The sequence below is a fragment of the Neofelis nebulosa genome, chromosome 1, assembly GCF_028018385.1.
Source record: "Neofelis nebulosa isolate mNeoNeb1 chromosome 1, mNeoNeb1.pri, whole genome shotgun sequence".
Classification (NCBI taxonomy): Eukaryota; Metazoa; Chordata; class Mammalia; order Carnivora; family Felidae; genus Neofelis; species Neofelis nebulosa.
Window position 1 is genome coordinate 161,398,893 of NC_080782.1, and position 24,330 is coordinate 161,423,222.

The window sequence follows — 24,330 nt, forward strand, 5'->3', positions numbered from 1 at the left end:
AGAAGGGAACAGGTCTCACTGCCCTACAGGGCCCTTCTCCTGGGAAGGGGGAAGGTCACCTTCACATCTCCACGTGGTTCTGAGTTTACATCGCAACAGGGAAGGCAGATTAAAAACCAAATACCAGTAGATAAGGTCATGTTGATAACATGGAAATCGGGAAAACAGTGGGTGTGAGCTTGTCACCAGGTGGGAAGGTTGTCACCAGGTGGGCAGGCCTCTCATCCAAGGGAGTCAGGGCCGCCAAGGGAGCAAGGGATTAGGGTCTTGCCCGGAGGATCTGAGAAGGCCTACCCTGGGGCGTGAGAGCCCTCTGGCTGTGGGGGCTGAACTGGGGCAGGTAGAAAGGGGACAGTTAGCTCCTGGTGACAGCGACCCAGGCAGGTGATGACCAGGGTGGGGCCCGGTGCAGGGCAAGGGGCTGGTCTGATGGTGGCATCCAGGGGACACAGGAGAGGCAGAGCCATTGGGCCCACGGTCTGGGAGAGACGTCTGCGCTGGTGGAGGGGGCATTAATGACAAGGGCCAGGTGGAAGATGGCCCCCAGTGCAGGTGGAGGGGCGCAGTCTGACGCCCAGGAGGGTCACATGTATGCAGCTAGCAGGGACGCCGTCTGCCAAGGAGAATGTCACCAGGCCTTCACCAGGGAGCCCTGAGGCAGTCCCAACACCCCAAGCAGGGAGTCAGGACTCTTAGGCTATCCCTCACCACGGGTCCCTTGTCCCCACGTCCATCTTCCCTGTGTCCCTTGTCCCCAAGTGTTCCTCATCCCCAGGTATTCTTTGTTCCCACATCCATCGTCCAGGTTTCCCTCAGCCCCTTTGTACCGTCTGCCTCTAGTCCTGACTGGGGTCCTCCTGCTGGAGACACGGCAGGCCCCAGTGCATGTCACCATGCAGACCACCCTGCCTCCCCCATGACCCCAGGCTGGACTTCATGTGTCCTCCATCCATACTCCTGCTGTCCATACCTTCCTCCCCCAACCACGTGGATGGGGTAGAAATTAATCATGGATGGAAAGTCCAAATATGTGGAAACCGAACATCATACCCTTAAACAACCGATGGGTCAAAGAAGAAGTCACCAGGGGGACTGCACACCAGTTTGGGGTGAACAGGATGAAATGAAAGCACACCGGGGCCCCACTCCAGTGCGGTTGAGGCTCTCCGGGAACTCACAGTGGTAAACACGCACATTGAAAAAGAAGACAGCTCTCAGATCAGCTGCCTTCCGCCCTAAAGAACTAGAAAAAGGAGAGCAAACGAAGCCTGAAGCCAGCAAAAGAAAGGAAATTATAAAGGTTAACACAGACAAAAAAGACGCGGGCGGAAAAGAAAGACAATCAATGTTCTTTAAAAACATCAATAAAGTTGACAAATCTTTAGCTAAACTAAGAAAACAAGAGGAAAAAGCAAGTGACTAAAATCAGAAATAAGTTTGGGAACAGTATTACCTACTTTACACAAATTAAAGGATTATAAGAAGATACTGTGAGCTTTTGTGCACCAACAAAGTTGATCATCTAGGGGACTCCCTGTCCTGCAGCTGCAGGGAGAGCCCCAGGGATCACAGCCGCCACAGGGGGCATGCCTGCTTGGCGAGCTGGCATTCTGGCCCTCACCCACAAGCGCCCCAACCTCCCCATCCCAGCCTCAGGACAGATCCTTCCGGGCCTCCCTGCCTGACTGCCACTCTCCATCCTCCCCACAGCTCCTCCCATACACCCTGGGCAGTGCTCCCTGTGCATCCGTGGCAGGAGATCAGGACTCCCCGCCGCGTGCCTAGCAGCACCGTGCACAGGATGTGTGCGCTGAATGTTTCTGGGGGAGAAATGGACACATAGCAACACACACACAGGGCACGGGAAGCTCGGGAGAGGCGGTGCCCCAGAAGCAATAGCGACGGTCCCGGGCGGTCATGCTGGGGGCAGTCAGATTACTTTGACGCAGAATTAGTAACTTCATTTTCCTACGACACAGGCCAGCGTGCACCAGTGTCTCTAGCACATGCTGAAAGTGCTGCAGGAGAATGTCATTCTCTGGGGAGCGCAGCTTAGACAGCCCAGGGTGTGGCATCCCATCAGAAAGGCCCCAGGGCCCTATCTAAACACGGAGACACGGGGGCCTGTCCCGAAAGCAGCTCAGATATTCCAACCAGACGTTGTGTGAACTCGTGGCAACTGAAACATAAGTTCCAGGCGGTGGTTTCAGACGGAGCCCCTCCATGAGCACCGAAATCTGTGGAAACTGAGACCCAGGCGCACCTGGTCCTGTGAGAATCCTCCCCGTGTAATCAGTGGTCACTAGCTGTCGGCTCCCAGGACCAGTGAGCGAAAGTCACAGAGGATGAGGGCAGGGCACAGTGCTTTCACACGCTAGCTGGCTCCCCACGCCACCAGGAGTCAGGCTGCAGGACCACTCCCTTCGGAGCAGCACACCCTGTCCCGGCACGCGGCGCACGCGGCCCCAGTGTGACGTCTCCGGGTAGTGCCATGAACCACGCCGTGCCTCACACCCAGCCTGCTGGCCTGGGGACTGCCCCAGCCCCTGCTGCCCGGATTCCTGGGCAGAAAGGAACAGGAGGGTTTGTACCAGTCACAAGGCCATGGACGGAGGCCGGCCTCAGTGGCCAGACAGCCCTCACGGCTCCCGTGTCAGCAAGCGACAGGGCAGGGTGTAGCTGGTGGCCCTGGTGGAGTGATAAGAGGACAGGGCCACCCGCCAACCAGTTTTTATGTGACTGGAGCTGCTGAGTCCGCTTCCTGCGTGGCAGCTACTAACTCTTGTGGGCCTCCAACCTTGGTTGCTTAAAACCCAGAACGGTTTTCCTATTCCAAAGCCACAGTCAGCCAGATGGCAGGGAGGGTGGTCATTCCCGTGGCTTCTTCACTCACCTCTTCCACCACCCTTCTCCCGAAATCAACAAGACTTCTGGAGGGTGTAGGCCATGGTGTCTTCATCCTGGGGGAGGGTGTCATGCAGAGCCCCTAGTCCTTTAGACCCCACAGGCATGGCCCCAGAAGCTTGAGAGGAGAAGGGTGAAGAAGCCATGAACTCCTGTCCCCAAAGTGTTGCCGGCAGCCTGTAAGATGCTGCAAAGAGGGCTCGCCCTTAAATGCCCCGCACGTGGCTCCCTATGTCTGTGTCCAGGCTCCTGTGGCAGAGCGAGGGCATCCAAGGTCAGGCAGCCTCCAGGACACCAGTCACTAGTGAGACCTGCAGAGGGGACATGGGGTCCAGCAGGCCCGCACCCTCCACCTGCTTCTCAGGCGTTTGTTGTGGACATCGGCAGGTTTCCTCCCGATGACCTCCGGGTCCCCAGTCCAGGACCTCGGAGTACCGTGCCTGGAGGCCTAGGGTCCCTCCTCCCCCGCCCCTCCCAGGCTGGTCTGGGGGGCACAGGCCACCTCAGCTTCTGTGTGACGAGGTGAGAGGCCGGACACACCCCGTCAGGGCCCCCAATGTCCAGACCCGCAGCAGAAGCAAAGCAGGAGAGGAGGGAGGACCCAGCCGGGACCCCATCACACAGCACAGGACAACAGGCTCCCTATGGACCAGGCACCTGCGGGTTCCTGGTGGTTCCATTAGTTCAGCTGACATTTTTACACCACGTTCCAGGGTTGCAGGGTCTCATCTCTGTCTGTGTGTTTGCATGTCTGTATGTGTCTGTGTGTCTGTGTGTGTCTATATGTGTGTCTCTGTGTGTGTCTGTGTGTGTCTGTGTGTGTGTCTCTGTACGTCTGTATATGTGTCTGCATGTGTGTCTGTGTATCTGCATGTCTATGTGTGTCTATATTTGTGTCTATGTGTGTCTCTGTGTGTCCTTCTGTCTCTGTGTGTGTCTGTGTGTCCGTGTGCACACACATGGAGGCAGGTGGACAGTTTGCACACCGCTCTCAGCCCCCCCGCCCCCTGCCTCTGGGGCTGTGTGGATGGCTGGGCTGATATTGAACTTGATGATCTGTGCGTCCGTCTGGGTGAGGAGAAGCCAGCAACTCACCATCAGTGGGAAAATAGGAAAAGCTGACTCACTCTGGGGCATTTTTTGGACATCACAGGAAGCCAACGTGGTGATGGGCGAAGGTAATGGTGCAGCCACTGTAACGATTGGATCCCACCCCTCAAGTTGAACAAACCATTTACAGATGAAATGGCACTATCTGGTATTTGTTCCAAAATAATACAGGAAGGGAAGAAATGGGTGAGAGATAACTGACCATGAGATTCATTGGGCTCTAGGGCCTACTTTTGTATATGTTTAATTTTTTTTTTAATTTTTTAACGTATATTTATTTTTTTGAGACAGAGAGACAGAGCATGAACAGGGGAGGGGCAGAGAGAGAGGGAGACACAGAATCTGAAGCAGGCTCCAGGCTCTGAGCCATCAGCCAGAGCCCGACGCGGGGCTCGAACTCACGGACCGCGAGATCATGACCTGAGCCAAAGTCGGACGCTTAACCAACTGAGCCACCCAGGTGCCCCTGTTTAATTTTTTTAATGTTTATTTATTACTGAGAAAGAGAGAGAGTGCCAGCAGGGGAGGGGCAGAGAGAGGGAGACACAGAATTGGAAGCAGGCTCCAGGCTTTGAGCTGTCAGCACAGAGCCTGACATGGGTCTTGAACACACGAACCATGAGATCATGACCTGAGCCGAAATCAAGGGGTCAGATGCTAAACTGACTGAGCCACCCAGGTGCCCCTAAATTTCTTATCGTAAAAAAACAAAAAGAAATCAAGAAAGAAGAAAGCATTCTTACATATGTGGATGCACATATGTATTCTCTCTTTCGCTGACATTTTCTCAGCTTGCTATTTACAGACTCCTTTCGAAGCAACCGCACCCGGGGGGCTCAGGAACAGTGAGTGACATTGGCACCACCCCTCCGCCCCCGGACACCTGCTCCGGGCCAACACTGTACTGAACCTCCTCACACAGGTGTTCCCGGCAGCCCTGGAAATGGGGAAACTGAGGCCCAGAAAGGTCAAGTAAGTTTCCCAAGATCACACCACCCTAGTGGTGGACACAGGTCTCAGTCTCCATCAACATGAAGTCAAATGTTAGAGTGCGGTGCACTCACCCTACAAAGTTAGTCCGGAAGAGCCCCTCCTCACCAGGGGAAATGGGGCTGCACAGGGTCACAGACGACTCCCGTCCGCAGGCTCTGGTCTGGGAAGCCGGGGCCCCATCTTGCCAGGCACACAGAAGCTTGCAGGTAAGATGGGCCCCACACTGCTCTCTTACTAAAGCCTCCGACACAGACCTCCAGGATCCAGACTGGACAGGAAGAAACAAAACTATGTCTGTCTGCAAGCAACATGATCTTACGGATGGAGAGCCCTAAGGGATCCACTTGAAACGATTAAAACAAATGAATGAGTTCCACAGAGCTACAGGATACAAGATCAGCATAGAAAAACTTATTGTATTTTTACACCCATTTAATGGACAATCCAAAAATGAAGTTACGGGAAAAAATCTATTCCTAATACCCTCAAAAAGAATAAAATACTTAGGAATAAACTTAACAAAGGGAGCGCGAAACTTAAGACACTTAACAAAACATTGTTGAGGACAACATAAGAAGATCTAAAAAACTAGGAAAACATCTCAAGTTCATGGGTGAAGATACTTAACATCTCTCAGCCAGATACACTCCCTAAGCTGATGTACAGGTTAAGCAGAATCCAGCTGACATCTCCGCAGAAACTGGCAAGCTGATTCTAACACTCGTGTGAAATTGCAAAGACAGAGAATAACCAGAACAGTCCTGGAAAAGAGGAACAAAGTAGGAGGACTCGAGTTCTGGTTTCAAAACTCACTACAAAGCACCAGTGACCGAGACAGCACACATCGACACGAACACTGGCCCGTGGAGGAAAAGCACTGTGGCTGACAAGGCCACCAAGACCATTCGGAGCGATTGGTGCCAGGACAACGGAGCAGCCACCGGCAAAAAGATAGAATGTGGACCCCTTCTCACAACATATGCAAACACTGACTCAGAATGGACCAAAGACTTAAACGTAAGTGACGAAACTCAGAAAACACAGGGGGTAAATCTTCACAATCTTGGAACTGGCGTGGGACACTTAGACCAAGAGCACAGGCGACGAGAGAGAAAATACACACCTGGGGCTTCCTTGAAACTGCAAGCTTCTGTGCTCAAGGGAGACAATATTGGCAAATCACATACCTGACAAAGGACTGGCCTCTGGCCATAAAGGGTCTGACCCCTGAAGGAGAGGAACACAAGTCACTCAGTTTAAACATCTGCAAGGGACCTGAATAGACGTTTGTCTAAAAACAGATGTAGAGAAAGCCAAGAAGGTCACGGAAAGAAGCCCAAAGTCACTAGTCATGGAGGAAATACCACGGTGAGATACCACGACGTTCCCACCAGGAGGGCTGGGAAGGGCTGGGGACACTGGAGACCCCGAATGCGCTGGCGGGCATGTAAGACGGTGGCCCCATGACAGCAACTCCACTGCTAGCACCATGCCCCACGTTCACACTCGCCTCGAAGCCCAAGGCGGCGGCCTCCCCAGGGACCAGCACTGACAAACAGACACAGAATGTACCCCATCCATTCACTGGAACATGACTTAGCCATAAAGCACCGTGGTCCTGACACAGGCAGCCACGGGGATGAACCTGGAAAGCACTATGCTGAGTGACAGATGTGGGCCAGGCCGTGCACACAGTCCAGACCGAAAGCAGGTTAGTGGTCGCCCAGGGCTGGACACAGGCGCCAGCGGGTGGTTTCTGGTTGAAAGGACAAAATGTCCTCAAATTGGCTGTGGTGGTGGTTGCACACACCCGTTATATGCTAAAGCCACTGCATTTTACACGTTAAAGGGGTGAGTTATGTCTCAATAAAGCTCTTTTTAAAAGGTAAAGAAACAGGCGTCCCTGGACCAAACTGGGTCCTCACCACCCACTGGCAGCCGCCTGGCCTCCGGCTTCACAGCCAGCTCTGAGCCTTGGGGAAACTGCGTGGAAAAGCAGGTCAGGAGGCTCTCAGCCTGCAGAGCCAGGCAGGAGCACTGACAGAGACCTCAGCAGGACAGGCGATCAGGCAGGGAGGGGTCACAGAGGCAGGGGCGGGGCCGGAGAGCAGGCAGGGAGGGGTCCAGCGGGCAGGGGAGGGGCCGGAGGGGGCGTGGCACGGAGGCAGGGGCGGGGCGGAGACACCAGAGGCTGTGGGAGGGAAACCGGACCAAGGCCCAGGACCTGGTAACACCCCTGACAGCGGGGTTCCAGCTTCTCCCCACCCCCACCAGGAGGCCCTCTCTATCCAAAAGCAGTGTTTGCTGAAGAGAAGGAGCCTTGTGCTTGACCGCTCCTGGCAGCCCTAAATCCCTGACCTCTCCTGGGGACAGCAACACTTGAATGTGTTAAAGCTTGGGAGCAAATCGCTTTTCCCGCTGCAGACTCCTAACCATGGCCCCAGCGGGGGCACAGAAAGACCTTGGCAAGAATCTTCAAGGGCGCCACCTCCAGGGCTCCTTCTGGATTCTGGACGCCTCCCTCCTGCAGGAGATCCACCCAGAGGCCAGGGCTTCAAGGACCCAGAGGGCTGATCCCCCAGATCCCCCTACACCAGCACCAGCCAGGCAAGGACGGTGGGGTCACGCACCGCTTGGGGACCTGGCAGGAGCGTGGGGTCCCTCTGTCCCCCTCTTCTTAGCCAGCGGCCCAGGGTGGCAACCCACCCTTCCTCTCCCCCAGACTCAAGGTAAAACACTTCTTGCTGCCAGAATCCAAACCTCTTTGTCATGCTTCCTCCCCGGCCCCATCCCAGGACCACCCTCACTTGGCCAGGCTCCTTCTGCACCAGGGGCCACTTTCTCATCGCGCAGTTATGACAGCGGCCACCACAGCCAAGCCACAGGCCTTCCCTCTCAGCCAGGGAATGGGGGGCACATGGGGTCATGTACTGCAGCCCCTCACACAGTGGACCCCAGGGCAGGTGACCGTAGATTTGGGAATAAGTAAGATGAAGCCAATGCAGGCAGGCATTAGAGGTGAGTGGGAACCGGCCATGTGGCCCCAAGCCCCCCTGAACTGCTGTCACAATTCAACACCAGCCCACAGTGAACTGGCAAAATTAACTGCTTACTCTTGGAGCTGTGTCCCCAAAGCAAACAGATCCCAAATAGAAATCATTGATTAAAAACACCACGTTCACAAAACCGATCGAGGCTGGCGGTAGTCTACTCCAGGACGTGGGGGACAGGGGTCCACCAGGGACCAGACATGGGGGACGAGCGTGGGGGCCGAGCAAGGTCTGGACTTCCTCTCTGTCAAGTCTGAGTGAGTTTGGCTCCTCTGGCCTTTGCATCTCCCCCCTCTCCTTGGCCTGTGGGAGCCTATACATCATCCTTTAATTTGCTAATCCCCAACCCACCCCATACCCCAAACTCTTCTTTCTGTGCCTCAACTTCAGCTGCCAGAACCACCATGTGAGTCTGTAGGGTTCACCCTACAATCCTAGAAGCAACTGTCACTTAGACTGTGAAGGACGCCCATAAGCCCTGAGGCCAGAGTTGTACAGTGCACAGCCTGGGGAACCTGCCCGGATCCTCGGTTGCTGGATTGGGGCCGGGGGCTTCCCCAGGAATACTAGCTGTAGCCATAACATAACACACTCTTACTGCCCACGTTTGAAAGAAACTATGTATATTCTTACCATCTGCCTCCGGTTCTCCACCAGGTTGATGCCGATAATCCCCAAGAAAGCTCCAAAGCCCAGCTAGAGGGAAATGGAGAAGGTGCCCGGTTAGCACACGGAGGCTTAGAGCTCGCAGGGATCAGCAAATCGGAGGCCACCCCCTCGAAAACATCTTACCAAAGGGGCAAAGTCACCCCTCCCCAACAACCTTCACCACCTAGCAGCCCACAGGCTCGTGCCCGTCTGGGTGGCGTCTCGGGCTCCACCAAAGCCAGTGGTAGGAATACAAGCCACTGAAATGCAACCTGTTCAAACAATTTAACTCTTGATCACAGAATAGGGCAGCACAGGCCCCTCACCTCTGGCCTGAGGGATGGCTCCTCACGGTTACCCAGAGGGTGAGGGGCCCACCTGCTTTCCCCCAGGCCTGGCAGCAGTCCAAGTCAGAGGCTGGCTCCTCAGGGAAGGTGTGGGGACCAGGCGCCCATAGGTGAGCCGGCAGACAGGTAATCATGAGAGGGGAGGAGGTAAAAGGAGGGAAGGAGGCTCCAGCAGGAGGAGGATGCTGAGGGGCGTCTCCCTATCCTGGAGACAGCCTCAGCTCCTGGCCTCCTCACCTCAAAACCAGGGACCCAGGGCCAGGCTGGACCCTCCACTGAGTGTGGTTCCCTCAGCTTGAGCGACGTCGGACAAGGGACAACGGAGGTGAGCAGCTGGGTAGGGGCCCCGCCTGCCCCAGAGTTTGGGAGGCACCTCCGTGGGCGCTCAAGTCCACGGTGTCAAATTTAATGCCCTGAAAGTCTGACCGCCTTACGGCTACAGAAGCCTGTATCTGTAATGGTAAACAGTGCCTGTGGAGACGGACACAGGTGCACAGAGGAAGTTTCCACCTGTAACTGAAGAATTCTCAAGGAGGAAAGGTGAACGTTTTCTTCACGTCCAGCTCCACCGCTCAAAAGCATCAGAATTTCAGGCCAACATAATGTATTAAGGTGTTTCCATTAAGTTTCGCCAACTGGCATGCTCTTTCCAAGATGTGCCTCCAGCCGTGGCTTCATCCTGAGAACTGCTGCTGTCATGGGACAGCGGGGTCTCCTAGGAAGGGACCTTTACCCACATCGTCTTCAGGTGGATTTCATCTGGTCTCCGTAGCTCACCTTCAGAACTGGCCACTGCCCGGGAACCTGGCTCTGCCAGAGGTTTGACCTTGGGGGGTGGGTCCTCACAGCCCTGGCCCCATTTCCAGGGGTCCCCCCACAACACCCGGCAGAAAAGTAGGGCCCCAACATATTGGCAGCTCTTAACATTTTACTGATAAAACTTTTTCTGCACAGACCCTATGTGTTTACTCATAAACAACACACAAGTAGATAATATAGGCTTATAAAACATAGACAAAAAATAAAGTATTAATATAAAGATGAAGTGGGAGTGCCTGGGTGGCTCAGTCGGTCAAGCATCCGACTCTTGATCTCGTCTCAGGTCATGACCCCAGGGTCGTGGGATCGAGCACCATGTTGGGCTCTGTGCTGACACCACAGAGCCTGCTTGGGATTCTCTCTCCCTCTGTCTCTGCCCCTCCCCTGAGCTCTCTTTCCCTCTATCTCTCTTAAAAGAAATAAATAAACTTGAGGGGCGCCTGGGTGGCTCAGTCAGTTAAGCGTCTGACTTCGGCTCAGGACATGATCTCACAGTCCGTGAGTTCGAGCCCTGCATCGGGCTCTGTGCTGCCAGCTCAGAGCCTGGAGCCTGTTTCAGACTCTGTGTCTCCCTCTCTCTGACCCTCCCCCATTCATGCTCTGTCTCTCTCTGTCTCAAAAATAAATAAAGGTTAAAAAAATTAAAAAAAAAAAAAAAGAAAGAAAGAAAGAAACTTGAAAAAAAAATTTTAATAGAGATAAAGTGAACAATGTATGTGAAATATTTTTAAATATTTAATGTCAAAACCTTTCCATCCTTGCTAAAAACGTCGGACTAATGTTATTCTAATAACTAATGTTATTAGAATGTTATTATCTAATAACTAATGTTATTACTAATCTTGATACTTTTAGTGACAGTGATGTGATTAAAAGATCTTCATTAAAAAAGAAAACCTTGATTTAGCATTTTTGACACAGCAGCTCTGGGTTCTGGTGCATTTTAAGGGCCTCATAGCTGATAAAGGCCCCTTCCAGACTCCTGTCCAGTGTATGCCCTTGGAGCAAATTCTACTGCTAACAACAGTGGATGTGAATTCATAGTTCAAAAAAATCTCCCTGGTAATTCTGAATCTGGGTGGCCCTTCTTGCCAGATCTGATTAGGCTGTCCCCAGTTTGCCGCGTGGCATTACTGCCGGAAATATGAAGTTAGTGGTTGGTGACGCCCTCTGCTGCCGCCCCCACAAGATGGAGTGAGGAACACTACCCTCCGCAGGGGGGTCTTTGCAGGACTCAATTAAAGCTGTGGTCAGAGCGCTGTATCAGGGCTGGAATCCGGCCGTCAGGGCTGGTCTCTGCACCCCCTCCCACCCCTGCTCCAGGCCCCCGTCAAGACCAGTTGATCAGCAACCACCACCCACACAGGGCCCGGGAGGGGACACGGGTGCCTCTGGGGACAGACTCTGCCGGCCACAAGCCCCGACATGGCGCAGCCCTCCCTCTCACTCCCGGGGGTGGCCGCACTCACAATGACCCCTGGGTAGTAGCCCCCCACGGTCACGTTCTCTGTCCTGGTGGTGGCCGCGAGGCCGATGGTCAGGATACAGACGGACGCCACCAGCAGCGACCCCACAAACCAAAGTGAGGTCTTTCTTCTGGCAAACCCTTCTGGAAGGAGGACAAACAGGAACCGTTAGCAAGGGGATGGGCTCAGAGCGGGGCCCAGCCAAGAGCACCCTCCTCACCATGCTGCTCTCGAGCCACAGGCTCCGAGGACCCCAGACCACCCGCACGTGCCACCCCCTCTTCCCAGTTGCCCTGTTTCTCTGGGTGGGGACTCGGGGTCTCCCTCGTCACCTGCCAACCCACCCGAAATGTTTCATCCCCACTCCTCGACATCCGCCTCCCCTGCCCTGCAGCCCCCACTGCAACCAGTGACCCTCACTCCAGCATTTAGTGCCCAGGTCCCAGAACCCCAGACAATGAACCTCATGCAGGAAGGTGGGGTGTGATTTCCCTGCTCCCTGCCACCTGACACCGTGCCTGCAGGCTAGGTGCTCAAGGGTCCATGCCACCAGGCCTCACCCCCAAACCATTGCCCTCCGAAGCCTTCATCCTGGCAGCCCACACAGCAGAGGTCGTGCTCAGCCACTTACTGAGCGCCCACTGTGTGCAGACCCTCCCTCGTCCTCGAACCCCACACGCCTGCCCTGCTCCAGACTGCAGGGGGGACCTTGCACTCAGAGGCCGCTCTGCTCCGTGCAGCGCCACCCAAGTTGTCCCCACCCACCATCCACCCCCAGGACCCTGCTCAGTGTCAAACCCGTGAATGGCTACATGAACGGGGGGCAGAAAAGACTCAGAAGTGCATCGGAGGCTGCCACTGCCCACCCGGACACCCATCCCCTTGCCTTTGTTAACAGCCCGTTATGGGATGCGGAAGTGTGAAGGGCGCATCCTACAGCCTCTGCTCCAGCTGTACGGTTACATTCTTGCCAAATAATCGTCCATCTGTCCGTCCATCCGTCCGTCCAAGCAAAGGATGCTCCATAGGCCCAGCAGACATCTCTTAAAGGAGCCTGCCCCTTGCCTTTCTCCCAGTCATCCTTCCCACTGCCTGGAATATGAGCAGAAAGGCAGAGCCCCAGGCAGCCATTTTGGGCCATGAGGGAACCTTGTGTACAGAGGCAGCACTTGCAGAATGGCAGAGCAGGAAAATGGCCCCTGTTGTTGCCTCGGAACTTGAGCAGCAGGATAAAGTCCTTGGACTATGGCTGCTACTTGGGATGTCCCAGGGTCTGTAGGCAAACCTAATTCCAGGTGGCACAGAACTCAAGAAGGCAGCCAGAAAGGAGAACTTGCCATTGCCTGGCCCTCCCTCAAGTCTCGAATTCTGGGTTTCTCGTTGCCCTAACTTTCTTCTTTGTGGTGTGTCTCGGGGAGGCAGGGAAGCCCCGTTTACAGCAATCACCCCCCCTGCCCCTTGCCCCACCAGCAGCAGCCACACCACGGAGACAGTTTGCCGGGAGAGGCCAAGGCAAGACTCCACTCTGAGCCCAACCAGGCTGTTGGCTTGTGTTTTGTTTTATAATGGTTTTTTTAATTTTAATTTTTTTAGAGAGAAAGAGAGATGGGGGAGAGGGGACAGAGAGGGAGAGAGAGAGAGAGAGAGAGAGAGAGAGAGAGAGAGAGAGAGAATCCCAAGCAGGCTCCTCACCATCTGCACAGAGCCCCATGCAGAGCTTGAGCCCACCACCCTGGGATCGTGACCTGAGCTGAGATCAAGAGTCATACACTTAGCCCACTGAGCCACCCAGGTGCCCCAGGCTTTTTGCTTTCTGGAAGCTTAGCCATCTTGAGCCCTGTGATTCAGAACCAAATCAGGATGCAAGGAATACAGGTCTTTGCCTGCACTGAAGTTCTTCTGTCAACACTGTGTGTGCTCAGTGGGGGGCCAGCGGCATGCGGGAGTTTGCGCGTGTGCTCTGGAAGGTGCCTGAATTTACAATTCTGTGGCCCTGCCAGCAACGCTCAACGGCCAGTCAAGTAATGACCAGGTGGTCACGTGCTCAGACATGAACTACACAGACAAACTCACTGTGCAAGCTCAGGCAACGCGCTTCTCTTGTGCCGTTTTTCCTAACTGGAGGCATCGCATATCTTACGCCCAAGACCACCAGCCAGATGTCTCAGCGCCTGTTCCCACCACACCACAACAACCCCCGGGGCCTTGTCCCTTAGCCCCTCAGTGGCACCAGTGGCACCTGCCTGCAGGGACATCGTCAGATCTACTAGTGACACTCGGACACGCTGATGACAACAGAGCAAAAAGCTAAACACGTCTCCTTCGGGATGGTGGTCATCCCCCTGAGGCCCATTCCGTCATGGTCTCCCGAGTCTGGCTTTCCCTCCAAGGCTCAGGCCCTCGAGATGCTGTCACCCCACGGCATTGCGGGGACAGTTAATGGGAGGCCGAGGACAGCGGCCCCACTCGTGCAGGGTGCCAGAAAGCGTGGCTCCGGCCAGCTGTGGTGTCTGGACTCCAGAGAGGCAGAATCCTGACCTTAAATGCTCCTTATAAATACAGGAGATGGCATAAAAACCAGGGAATGAGAAATAAACTCAAGAAGAAGGCAGGACATCTTTACAATTACCCTACAACACATCGTTAGATCAGGTTTCAGAGACGAAAGGGTTGTGCACTACAGGAAGCCCCCAGCGCCCCGTGGACCACCCCCGGATCCTCCTACCCATCAGCAGGGCCGTTAGTATGTGTGGTTACAAATGGCGCACCCTCAAGACAAACATCAGTCCAGTCTGCCACACCCAGGCAGCCTCCCGGACCGGCCGTGTGGTCTCGAGCTGCCCAGAGGAGAAGCCCGTGGGGCAGGGGCTGTCTGGCCCGTCTGCCGCTGGAGCCCGTGCCTGGCTCAGACAGGCAGATCTGGAGTCACCAACCTCAGCTTCCCGATCTGCAAAGTGGAGATGATGGCAACACCTGCAGTAGCCGCCTCCTAAGGGCCATGCGGCCCCAGCGCGAGGACCTCGGGGAAAGCCCCCCCACTCCCCACTGAGGTGAGCGGAGTGAATCCATCAGCCAGGGTGGAGGGAACAGTAGCACAGTCCCGGCTCTAAGCCGGCTCTCCAGCTTGAGGGGAAGGCCACCAGCCATCTCCGCGTGGTGCTCACGTCTTTCCCTGCCTGTGTGTCCATCCCTCCTAGAGCACCTGAGCCACGTAGGCCCTCCCTTGCCCCGCACCCCAGCCCCAGCCCTCTCCCGAACCGCGGCTCCTGTGGCAGTCTGGCCACGTCTAGACTGGATGGGCTGCAGTTCCCGTCACCAAGATGGTGTCAGGGGTGGGGGGAGAGCTTGGAAGCCCCCCCGTCACCGCCTCCCTGCCAGCAGGGCCTTGGTGTCCCAGGGAGAAGAATGTGCTCACTTCCTCACGTTGGGACACCCGGTCACAGAGGCAAAGAGATGCCCCTGTAACTAGACCCAGGCAGAATGGCGTGACTCAGCCATCAACTTCCCACTGTCTGCTTTGGCATCTGACACACACCAAGGTGCTGACTGCAGAAACATGAACTAGGAAATACCTATGAGGCCACCCCGGCCACACTAAGGTTTAGAATTTTTAAGTAAGAGACCAACTCCTGGTATTACTTTCTTAGTTTATGATTTCTCATCAGAAGAACCAACTAAGTCCAAACTGTTTTACACCATCACGTCCCATTAGCGTAATATGTGATGATGGCTAGTTAGACCATTGCGTCCCGTTAGTGTAATACATGATGACGGTTAGTTAAGAACAGGCATCATTACCATCACTAGTGAGTAACCTGTCTGGAGGACGAAACACATGGGAATCAGTCTGCCGCAGAGCACTGTACTTTGGAGACGGAGGTGCAGGGCTGTTCTTTCAAGAAGCCAGATTCCTTGACTATTATTCAAAACTCAAACACCACTAACTCATCTGGTTTTTAGTAAGACTTTCCAAAGATGCTGGAGGCAGCAGAAGCCACTGGGTGTGGGGGGGGGGGGGGGATGGGATCACCCGTGGGGGGGACGGGATCACCCATGGGGGGGAAACAGCAGGAGGTGGCTGGTGTCCCCCCCCGCCCCCAGCGTCTCAGGGAGTCCTCCTTTCTTTTCCTTCCAAACCTTCCCCTCCCCCCTCAGGAAAACACATCAGCATCCTTCCAGGCCTGGGGCCTGTCCAGATGCATCTGGGCTTGGTCCGGCCAATCAAAGAACCCGGGGTTCCAGGACTCATGGGCCAGAGGATGTAGGGGATTGGAACAGAGCTGCACCAAATCATGAGAAGAAGCCACCGGTTGTTGAAACAAGTTCTAGAAATGTGTGCAGGCTGAGCGAAGGCAGGGGAGGCTGAGGGCAGTGTGGGTGTCAGCTGGGAAGTAGGAGCCTGCTGTCTGTGGTAACAGATGTGGGAACAGACAGGGGAGACCCAGAAGCTGAGACAGGCAAGCAGGGAGAAAGGGCAGAGCCTGGCCAGGAGAGAATCCGTGTCAGGACAAGGTCCCAAAGGTGAAGCCCCAGGGTTGCTGGAAGGAGCTGTGGACCTGGCCTTTACCCCCCCAACTCCCACCCCAGCCCACGACCTGCCTGCATGCCGGTACCTCCTCACCTGTGTTGTCCAGCAGGGCCAGGGGCCCGGGCACCGGCGGCTGCATCTCGGGGGAGAGCACTGGCTCTGTCTGGCCGTGGATCAGTGAGGATCAGTGTCCAGGAGCACCACCCCTTCTCTGTGCTCAGACCGCCTCCTTCCCACCTGCGCTCCCTCCCTCCCCCCTCCTCCCACTGGTCCTGCATGTGTGTGTTGGGGAGCGGGGGGGGGGGGTTGCTGAGGGCCTGAGGCAGACCCACTGGAAAGTCCCCCTGGATTTCTGGTCGGTGCCCGCAGGTCACAGGCTGCAGAGGGGAGGGATGCAGGGAGGCCCTGTTGGCCCACCTGCCCCAACAGGGCTCCTGGGGGCAGCAGGGACCCGCTTCTGCTCTTGTCCAGGGGTGAGCTCTGGAATGAATGAATGAATGAATGAACAAACGCATAGGTGCTGCAGGCTCCTGTCATGCCCCCACCCATTCACCTTGGCCTGCATCACACTGCTGCAGAGTGAGTGAAATCTCCAGGTCGGATGGGAGCTGCTGGAGGAAGGGGTCCCAGGACCCAATGCTTCACATGGCAGTGAGGAAACAGTCTTGTGAAGACCATTCATGCCATTTTCAAATGGTCCCAGCAGGCGTGAGAGACACCCAGCCTCCCCGGGAATTAGAAGGTCATCAAAAACAACCACGTGTCGGGGCACCTGGGTGGCTCAGTCGGTTGAGCATCCGACTTCAGCTCAGGTCATGATCTCACAGTCTGTGAGTTCGAGCCCCGAGTCAGGCTCTGTGCTGACGGCTCAGAGCCTGGAGCCTGCTTTGGAGTCTGTGTCTCCCTCTCTCTCTGCCCCTCCCCTGCTCATGCTCTGTCTCTGTCTCTTTCTCTCTCAAAACTAAATAAACATTAAAAAAAATTAAAAAAAAAAAAAAAACAACCGTGTGTCTTTTCACTCCCATGAAAAGTGTTGGCAAATTGTTGACCGTCAGGCAGGAACTTCTCAGTAACACCGAGTAACATGGACAGGACGTGGGGCAAGGACCCTCGTTCCCTGCTGCTGCACTAACTTGCACCATGGCCCCTTGGACAGCGACAGGCAGGAAAACAGCAGGTTTGTACCTACAACAGGGCAAACAGGGCTCCCTGCCAAAGGACCTGCCCAAGAGTCAGTTTCTGGAGCCAGGACGCCCGATCCAATCCTCTCGAGGCGTGTTTTAATTACTGCGGTCCTGAGCTCGACCCCGACCAGTGACTCCGAATCAGTGGGAGTGCGGTAGCTGTGAAGAAGGCCACTATTCTACAGGGGCCATCGCCGTGATGGAGAGACGCTGCACACGTGTGCGGCTCAATGCCCCATGTACATCAGCACAGCCACGGGCACAGCCTAAATGCCTACACCAGGACAGGGCCGTGCTCTGACGCAGACGTGGCACCCCACTGGTGGTTGGGATGGATCGGTACAAGGGCCGTGGGGCGACAATGAGGGCTCATGGGGTTGTGGTGAGTAGGAAGCCTTTATGCGGTGTGTCTAAACCTGAAAAACAATGGTCTTCATTCACTGATCCTCTCAATACACATTTGCAGAGCACCCACTGTATACTAGACATGATCTGTGCACTCGGGAAGCACCGATGAGCCAGTAGACAAAGATCCGAGGGAGCTAGCGTTCTCCTGGAGAAGAGATGCCGACTGGTACATATGGGAAAGGAGGCAAATGCAGAGTAGAGTAGAAGGCAGTACCCACTTTGGGAAAGGGGAACACAGACCAAGCAGGGAAGAAGCAGTGGCAGGAGCCAGCAGCAATTACGTGGTCAGAGTGGGAGGTGAGGGCTAGACCCAGACACGAAGGCTGGGAAGCAGTCAGCATTTCTGACACCCGTGCAGAGGCCACGGTGAAGTGGACAGGCCTGGGGAGGGGGTGGGGGTGGGCAAAGACACCAGAGGGCTTACGGGTCAGATGGAGGGTCTCAGGCGTTGCCAGGCCCCAGGCTCTGCTCAGAGTGACACGAGGGCCACCAGCCAGGTGTAGAAATACCACCGCAGGGTGCCGTGCAGCATGGCAGGTAGAAGCAAAGAGCCCGGTTTAGGGGGCTGAATCCGCTGAGACGTGACAGCAATTTGGGCCAGGTGGGGAAGTGCAGGCAACGAGCCACGGCCATAGCAGCCTCATGCTGTGGACGTGCAACACCATGGCGTCCGTGTACATACAAATGTGCCAGCCGGAGGAAGCGTGGACGTGCAGATACATGAATGCTTACGTGGTAAGCAAGAATAGCTCCAGAGCAGTGTCCCCGCTCGTGTGGGAAACCACGTCTAGAGACAGCTTTGGGAACCACGTCTAGAGACCTCTGACTCCACTTGCAAAATCATATGTCTTTAAAAGGTTGAAAGACTTGAAAACAATATGGCCTCCCTAGACCCCAGTTGTGAGGGACGGCTGGAAAGGTTGAGGGAACCACGACATTGCCATCAGAGGCACAGAGGGAGAAAACGGGAGCTGCCAGAAAAATAAAGAAATTCAGAGACCAGAGAGTGAAAGGAGATAACATGCTTTTACTGACTTCGCTAAACGTTCTGCAGTAAATATTGACGAGAAAAAATAGCCATTTTTAATGGCGTGATTTACTGAAATATAGAAAGATAATCAGAGGAAGGTCTGCCCTCAAGTGGGACCAAAAGGCGCGGGCTCCCCGGCTTCCGGGGCCACAAGGCACATGGTGCTCCCACAGAAAGAGAGCCCCCCCCCACCCCGGGGCTGCAAGCGTGAGCTGCTGCTGGGGTTGCCGTTTTCAGTGAGGCAACTGAGGCCTAGAGAGGTGAGGCAAGCAGCACGCGGCCACACAGCTGGGAAGTGGCGGAGCCGGGAGCAAAGCCTGTGTCCACCACCCTGCAGGGCAACGCACTCCACAGTTTGCTGAAAATATATTTAAGATGTGTGTGTGCTGCCAGACACGATGGCCTTTTCCGATTGACGAGTCTATACAGGCAACTTTGGATGCCGATTGGAAATGGGCAGGTGTTTGAAGTTCTTTCACAGCTGCAAGAGCACGGCTAGAAAGGGCTCTGGAAGGCGCCCCAGCGCTCAGCGGACTGCAGGGCATCCTGGGACAACCCAGGGCTGCTCTCTTTTGCAGGTGGAGACACCAAGGTCCCAGGAGGCTAACTGGGTGACCACAAGAGGATGCAGAATTCTTCCAAAGGCTACGTGCGTAACTGCAGGGAGGGTCAGAATTCATTCCTCAGAACCCTCCCCACCGGGAAGCGTCCACCAGTGTGACCACCCAGTGTGACAGGTGCATTAGCTCCTGTGCTGACTGCACCAATGACAATTGTTTACCTGCCTCCACCTGACCCAGGGGCCTGCAGCAAGCCCACCTCTGCAGGGAGCGACAGTCTAGGATCCGGGAAGTTTTTGATTTTTTGTTTTTAATATGACAGAAACATAGAGTGCGAGCAGGGGAAGGGCAGGGAGAGAGGGAGACACAGAATCCGAAGCAGGCTCCAGGCTCCGAGCTTTCAGCACAGAGCCTGACGCTGGGCTCGAACCCACAAATCATGACCCGAGCCGAAGTCCAACGTTTAACCCACTGAACCACCCAGGTGCTCCTCAATTTTAGCTTTAGAACCACCTTGTTTGTGTTTTTTTTAATGTTTATTTTTTAATGTTCATTTATTTCTGAGACACAGAGAGACAGAGCATGAGTGGGGGAGGGGCAGAGAGAGAGGGGGACACAAAATCTGAAGCAAGCTCCAGGCTCTGAGCTGTCAGCACAGAGCCCGGCGTGGGGCTCAAACCCACAGAACAGGAGATCATGACATGAGCCAAAATCAGGCACTCAACCGACTGAGCCACCCCAGCGGCCTGGAGAGAATCTTAAGCAGTCTCCATGCTCAGCAAAGAGCACAGCTGGGGGCCTTGATCCCACAACACTGGGATCATGACCTGAGTGGAAATCAAGAGTCTTATGCTCAACCAAACTGAGCCACCCCGGCACCCCAGATCAGGGAAGTTTTTAAATGTAATTTAATTGAGCTCTCACTAAGACAATTAAGGGGAAATCTGTCCTCTTCCTGTCTGAAGATAATCAAGGGACTGGACAAATTAGTAGTGACGTTAAGAAGATAATTTAGACACATGCACACACCCACCAGGAGCTCTGAGTCCTAGGATGTGGCCGTGCCCCCTGAGGAAGACCCAAGGCAGAAGGTGGGGGGTGGCGGCCCCACAAGAAGGCGAGGACAGGGATGTCACACAGCAATAACCGGGTGACAGTGATGGTGAAAGGGGAGCAACAGAGGAACAGTCAGAGAACCTGAGAGCCCGGAGTGCCAATCAGCAGGTGAACCGCAGAAACCACAGGAAGGGCCCTGAGTCAGCACAGGTGGGTCCGGCATTGGTGATCCAGTGTATGGGAGAGCCACACTGGCTCCACAGCCTGGAGTCCCTAAGCCACAAAATCACACATGTGAAAAGGCACCGTATTGTCCCAGGTTTTTGGAAGCCATAGTTGAAGACATGTGAACTTCATTGGACGTGGGGGTCTTGACGGAGACTGCCTTCATGGGCTGTTTGCCGTGAAAGCCGGAAGCCAGAAAGCTAAGCCCAAAAGAAGGAAGGTGGGATCCCCAGGGCAGGGGGAAGGGGCCCCCAAGGCCGCTCGCAGCTTTCTATCTTCTGCGTCTTCTTTGTTCCCCAAACCCTTTGGACGCACAGCACGGCTTCCTGTTCGTCCATCCTGCCACCCGCCACCCCCAGAACCATGGTATCTTTTGCCCTTGACACTTGGGAGCTAACATGGGAATAGGGGAACCTGGGTCAAAACTGGGAACCTCGGGGGAGGGGGGCGCTCCGGGGGTGGGGAGAGAGGAGGGGGCTCAGTCAGCTGAACATCCACCTCGTGGTTTCAGCTCAGGCCATGATCTTGAGGTTCGTGGGTTTGAGCCCTGCTTTGGGCTCTATGCTGACGGCATGGAGCCTGCTTGGGATCCTCTCTCCCTGTCTCTCTCTGCCTCTCCCCCACTCTCAAAACAAATAAATAAGTAAACATTTTTTAAAAATTGGGAACATGGTTGCCAGCACGTCCAGGTTTACAAACTCACTCCTGTTAACGTAGCTGCTGCCGCTGAATTGGAGACAGAGGCACAGGCTTCCTGGCATCCCCATGCTCCCCTGCCCCTCCTCTACCTTGTGTGTCTTCAGGGTGAACGCGAGGGTGCTAAGTCCAGGGGGCAAAGGCCCAGCAGCTGAACAGCACTAGCTCCATACTGGAAGCTTCTGTGACCAAGCGGGAAGAGGTGAGCCTGGCCAGGACGGCAGTCCCAGCTGTGGACTCTGGTTCCTAAGCTCGGACTCTCCTTTGCCGGGTGAGGGAAGTGCTCAGTCGGTTTCCCGTCCCTGACGAAGAATAAACGATTTGTCCCCCTGGGCGGCAGACAAGCAGCGTTAACAGGTTGGCATTTCCTCTCCTTTGTAAAGCGCACTCAGCAAACCTCCCCAGTTGACTATGGTTTGGTAAATTGTTATGTTAACAATTATGACACCTGCAGTGTTTTATAAAGCAACTAACTTGGGGCACCCAGGTGGCTCAGCTGGTTGAGCAACCGACTTCCGCTCAGGTCATGATCTCGAAGTTTGTGAGTTGGAGCCCCGCGTTGGGCTCTGTGCTGACAGCTCAGACCCTGGAGCCTGCTTCGGATTCTGTGTCTGCCCCTCTCTCTGCCCCTCCCCTGCTCATGTTCTGTGTCTGTCTCCCAATAATAAATAAACGTTAAAAAAAATTAAAAAATAATAAAAAAAATAAAGCAACTAACTTAATAAAATCACTAATGTGCGGGGAAAGATCATGTAGGAAAGCAGCTATGACACATGCAGGCTGTTCTCCCCAACACCAAACTCCCTGCTCAGGGTGACAATGCTGTAGTGTCCCCAGACCTCCCCGATACGGACACGGGTTCGGCGAGCACAAGAAACACACACGCCTCCCCAGAGCGCCTCGCCCAGAGGTGCCATGGCCCCTGCATGCATCCCTTAGGACTGGTTGGCGGGGGGGTGGGTATGTGGCTCTGACAGAGCACTGACCACACACCTCCCACAGTGTGGTCACTGCATTGCACCCTGTGGCCTTATTTAATTTGTACGATTTTATTTCACAGATGAAAAACAGGCCCCCAGAATTTAGATAATTTTTCCAAAGTCAAGTATTTGGCTAACGGCAGAGACAAGATATAAACCAGGTCAGCCCAATTTCAAAGCACAGTTACATCTTCTAAGTGGGAAAGCACGTATTTACCTGAGTGCAGGCATTTAAGCTTACATTCACGAAGCAGCCAGAGAATATTTACTAAATTCCTCTGTGCACAAGACACATGTGCTGGGCCACGGACAGGCCACACGGACTGGCCCTTTAAGAATACTGCAGCTAGAAGTGAGAAACAGAAGTAAACATGCAGTTAGAATCCAGAACTAACTAACTAACTAATGCAGAACAGGGGTCCCCACGGGTGGGCCCAGCCGGAGGGAGACCCAGGCCTCCCAACAGCCAGCACGGCCTCGCCCCCCACGGGCACCCCTGGGCCCAGGGACACTGAGATCAGGGCTTCTGGCCCATGGGAGGGCGGGAGGACATCGGCTGCCACAATTCTGGACCGTGTGACACTTCTTCTCCATCATTCCAGCCAGCAGGAGCCCTGGGCCTGAGGGCCCCCCGCAGCACATAGGACACACAGGCACACACACGCAAGTGGGGGACAGTGTGGGGCAGGGGTGCATCTGGCCATCAGTGCTGACAACTGCCCCGGATGCCCACCTCCTCCCTACACTGGCCCAGCACCCCCTTGTCTCACTGCCTCTCAGGTTTCCAGCTCAGGCTTTGGAGGAACCGAGATGGAAAGACACAGGGATGTCTACTGTCCCACTTGCCACAGGCCCCCCTCCCTGAAGCCACTGAACAAGGAAGGGAGTAGAAGAGTCTGGTGCACCAGCCGGAGGCCCCACACTGCAGCGGGGTTGGCGGGGGGCAGCCAGGTCTGCAAAGTCGGGGAAGGGCCTTCCAAAGGCTCTAAGAACCAAAAGTTTGATTCTTTTGGGCAAGAGCAGTGTGTGAAGCAGTGGCAGGAAGGATGACCGTGATACCTGTCCATTCTACTAGGAAATACATTCTCTCAAGACAGGTGTTCCCTCGTTCAAGCAGCGTCCAACTCCAGGCAGGCCCACAGCACACACGTGTTAAAGGAGACTGCATACACTTGACTTCCCAACAATGGTCAGCACCTGCTCCCTGCCAGGTCAGGCACCTGCTAGGCACAGCACTCCTCCCCTGCCTGTCTCTCACCCTCCGGCCCCATCCTCTGCAGGACTTGCTGGGGGACCCATCACATCAGGAAAACCAGTTTATTTGAGCAGACAGGGGCAGCCAGCTCTGGGGACAGGAACGTGGGGGCTCCCAGCTCTGACAAGAACAGGACTGGAAGAAGCAAAAGTAGCCAGGAGCCACCTTAGTCATCCAGAGTCTGTTTCCTTTGTTTGTTGGGGAACCATGGGCCTCCTGGCCCCCAGGCAGGTGCAGCCAGGCTCTTGCTCTCAGGGGAGCGGAGTACAAACTGCAAAACATGACTCCCTCCTGTAACCAAATGACCTTGAAATGAAGCTCAGGGAATAAATAATGTAGACAAGCAACCGGAGAAACGGCAGGTGGCAGCCCCAGCCTGTCTGTCCTCACCAGCGAGGTGGGGTGGGCCAGGAAACGGTCTTGGAGACATGAATTTTTTAAATTAAAAACACTGTCCAACTTTGCCAGAAGGTCTTGTAAAAACGATCTCTCTATTGAGCCGAAGCAGAATCAGCCATGTCCCAGATGTCTTGTGTTTCCAGGTCCCTGGGCTCACGCACCACCCACCTCCATAAGCATGAAGCCCACCGTGATTCCCTGGAGCAGGAGCCCCTTCCTGGCCTTGGACTCGGCAGCCACGGGCTTGTCCGATGTCTCCCATTTCCACCACACCACCTGCCAAGTGCAGCCTGGACGCTGGCCTGCTGATGTGGAGAATGCACCCCTCGCAGGCTCCCGCGCCCACGACACCTATTAAATATTAAGTGGTGACGCTCCAGGGAAAGGCAGCCGCCCCCAGGCATCCCCGGAGTCAAGGGGGGCACCAGGGCACCAGCACCGCGAGCCCCCGGCCAGGCCCGGGTGGGTCCAGTGCCAGGCTGCAGTGCCCCCCACTACTCCCATTCAGCCCTGTGTGTCACCCTCACCCGTGCATCCTGGAGGCAGAGGGCTGAACTTGGAAACACGTTTCTACGGTAACCGGGGAGGTGGGGTTTACTTTTCACACACTCGAAGCCTCTTTGTCGTCATTTTACGTGGTCTGGGTGGTGCCTGCGAGCCCAGCTCACATTA

The 24,330-nt window shown here is 55.1% G+C and overlaps 1 protein-coding gene across 1 annotated transcript in view; it reads right to left on the reverse strand.

Annotated features, from left to right (window-relative positions):
* The window catches only part of TMEM255B (transmembrane protein 255B), a 39,883-nt gene extending 23,773 nt beyond the window's left edge, over positions 1 to 16,110 (reverse strand). Inside the window, exons 1-3 of the mRNA XM_058741735.1 lie at positions 15,959 to 16,110; positions 11,341 to 11,477; positions 8,691 to 8,753 (exon numbers count right to left, since the gene is read on the reverse strand). Coding sequence (XP_058597718.1) covers positions 8,691 to 8,753; positions 11,341 to 11,477; positions 15,959 to 16,004 — 246 coding nt within the window. The 5' untranslated portion in view covers positions 16,005 to 16,110. The remainder of the gene's footprint in view (positions 1 to 8,690; positions 8,754 to 11,340; positions 11,478 to 15,958) is intronic.
* Positions 16,111 to 24,330: the final 8,220 nt, after the last annotated feature.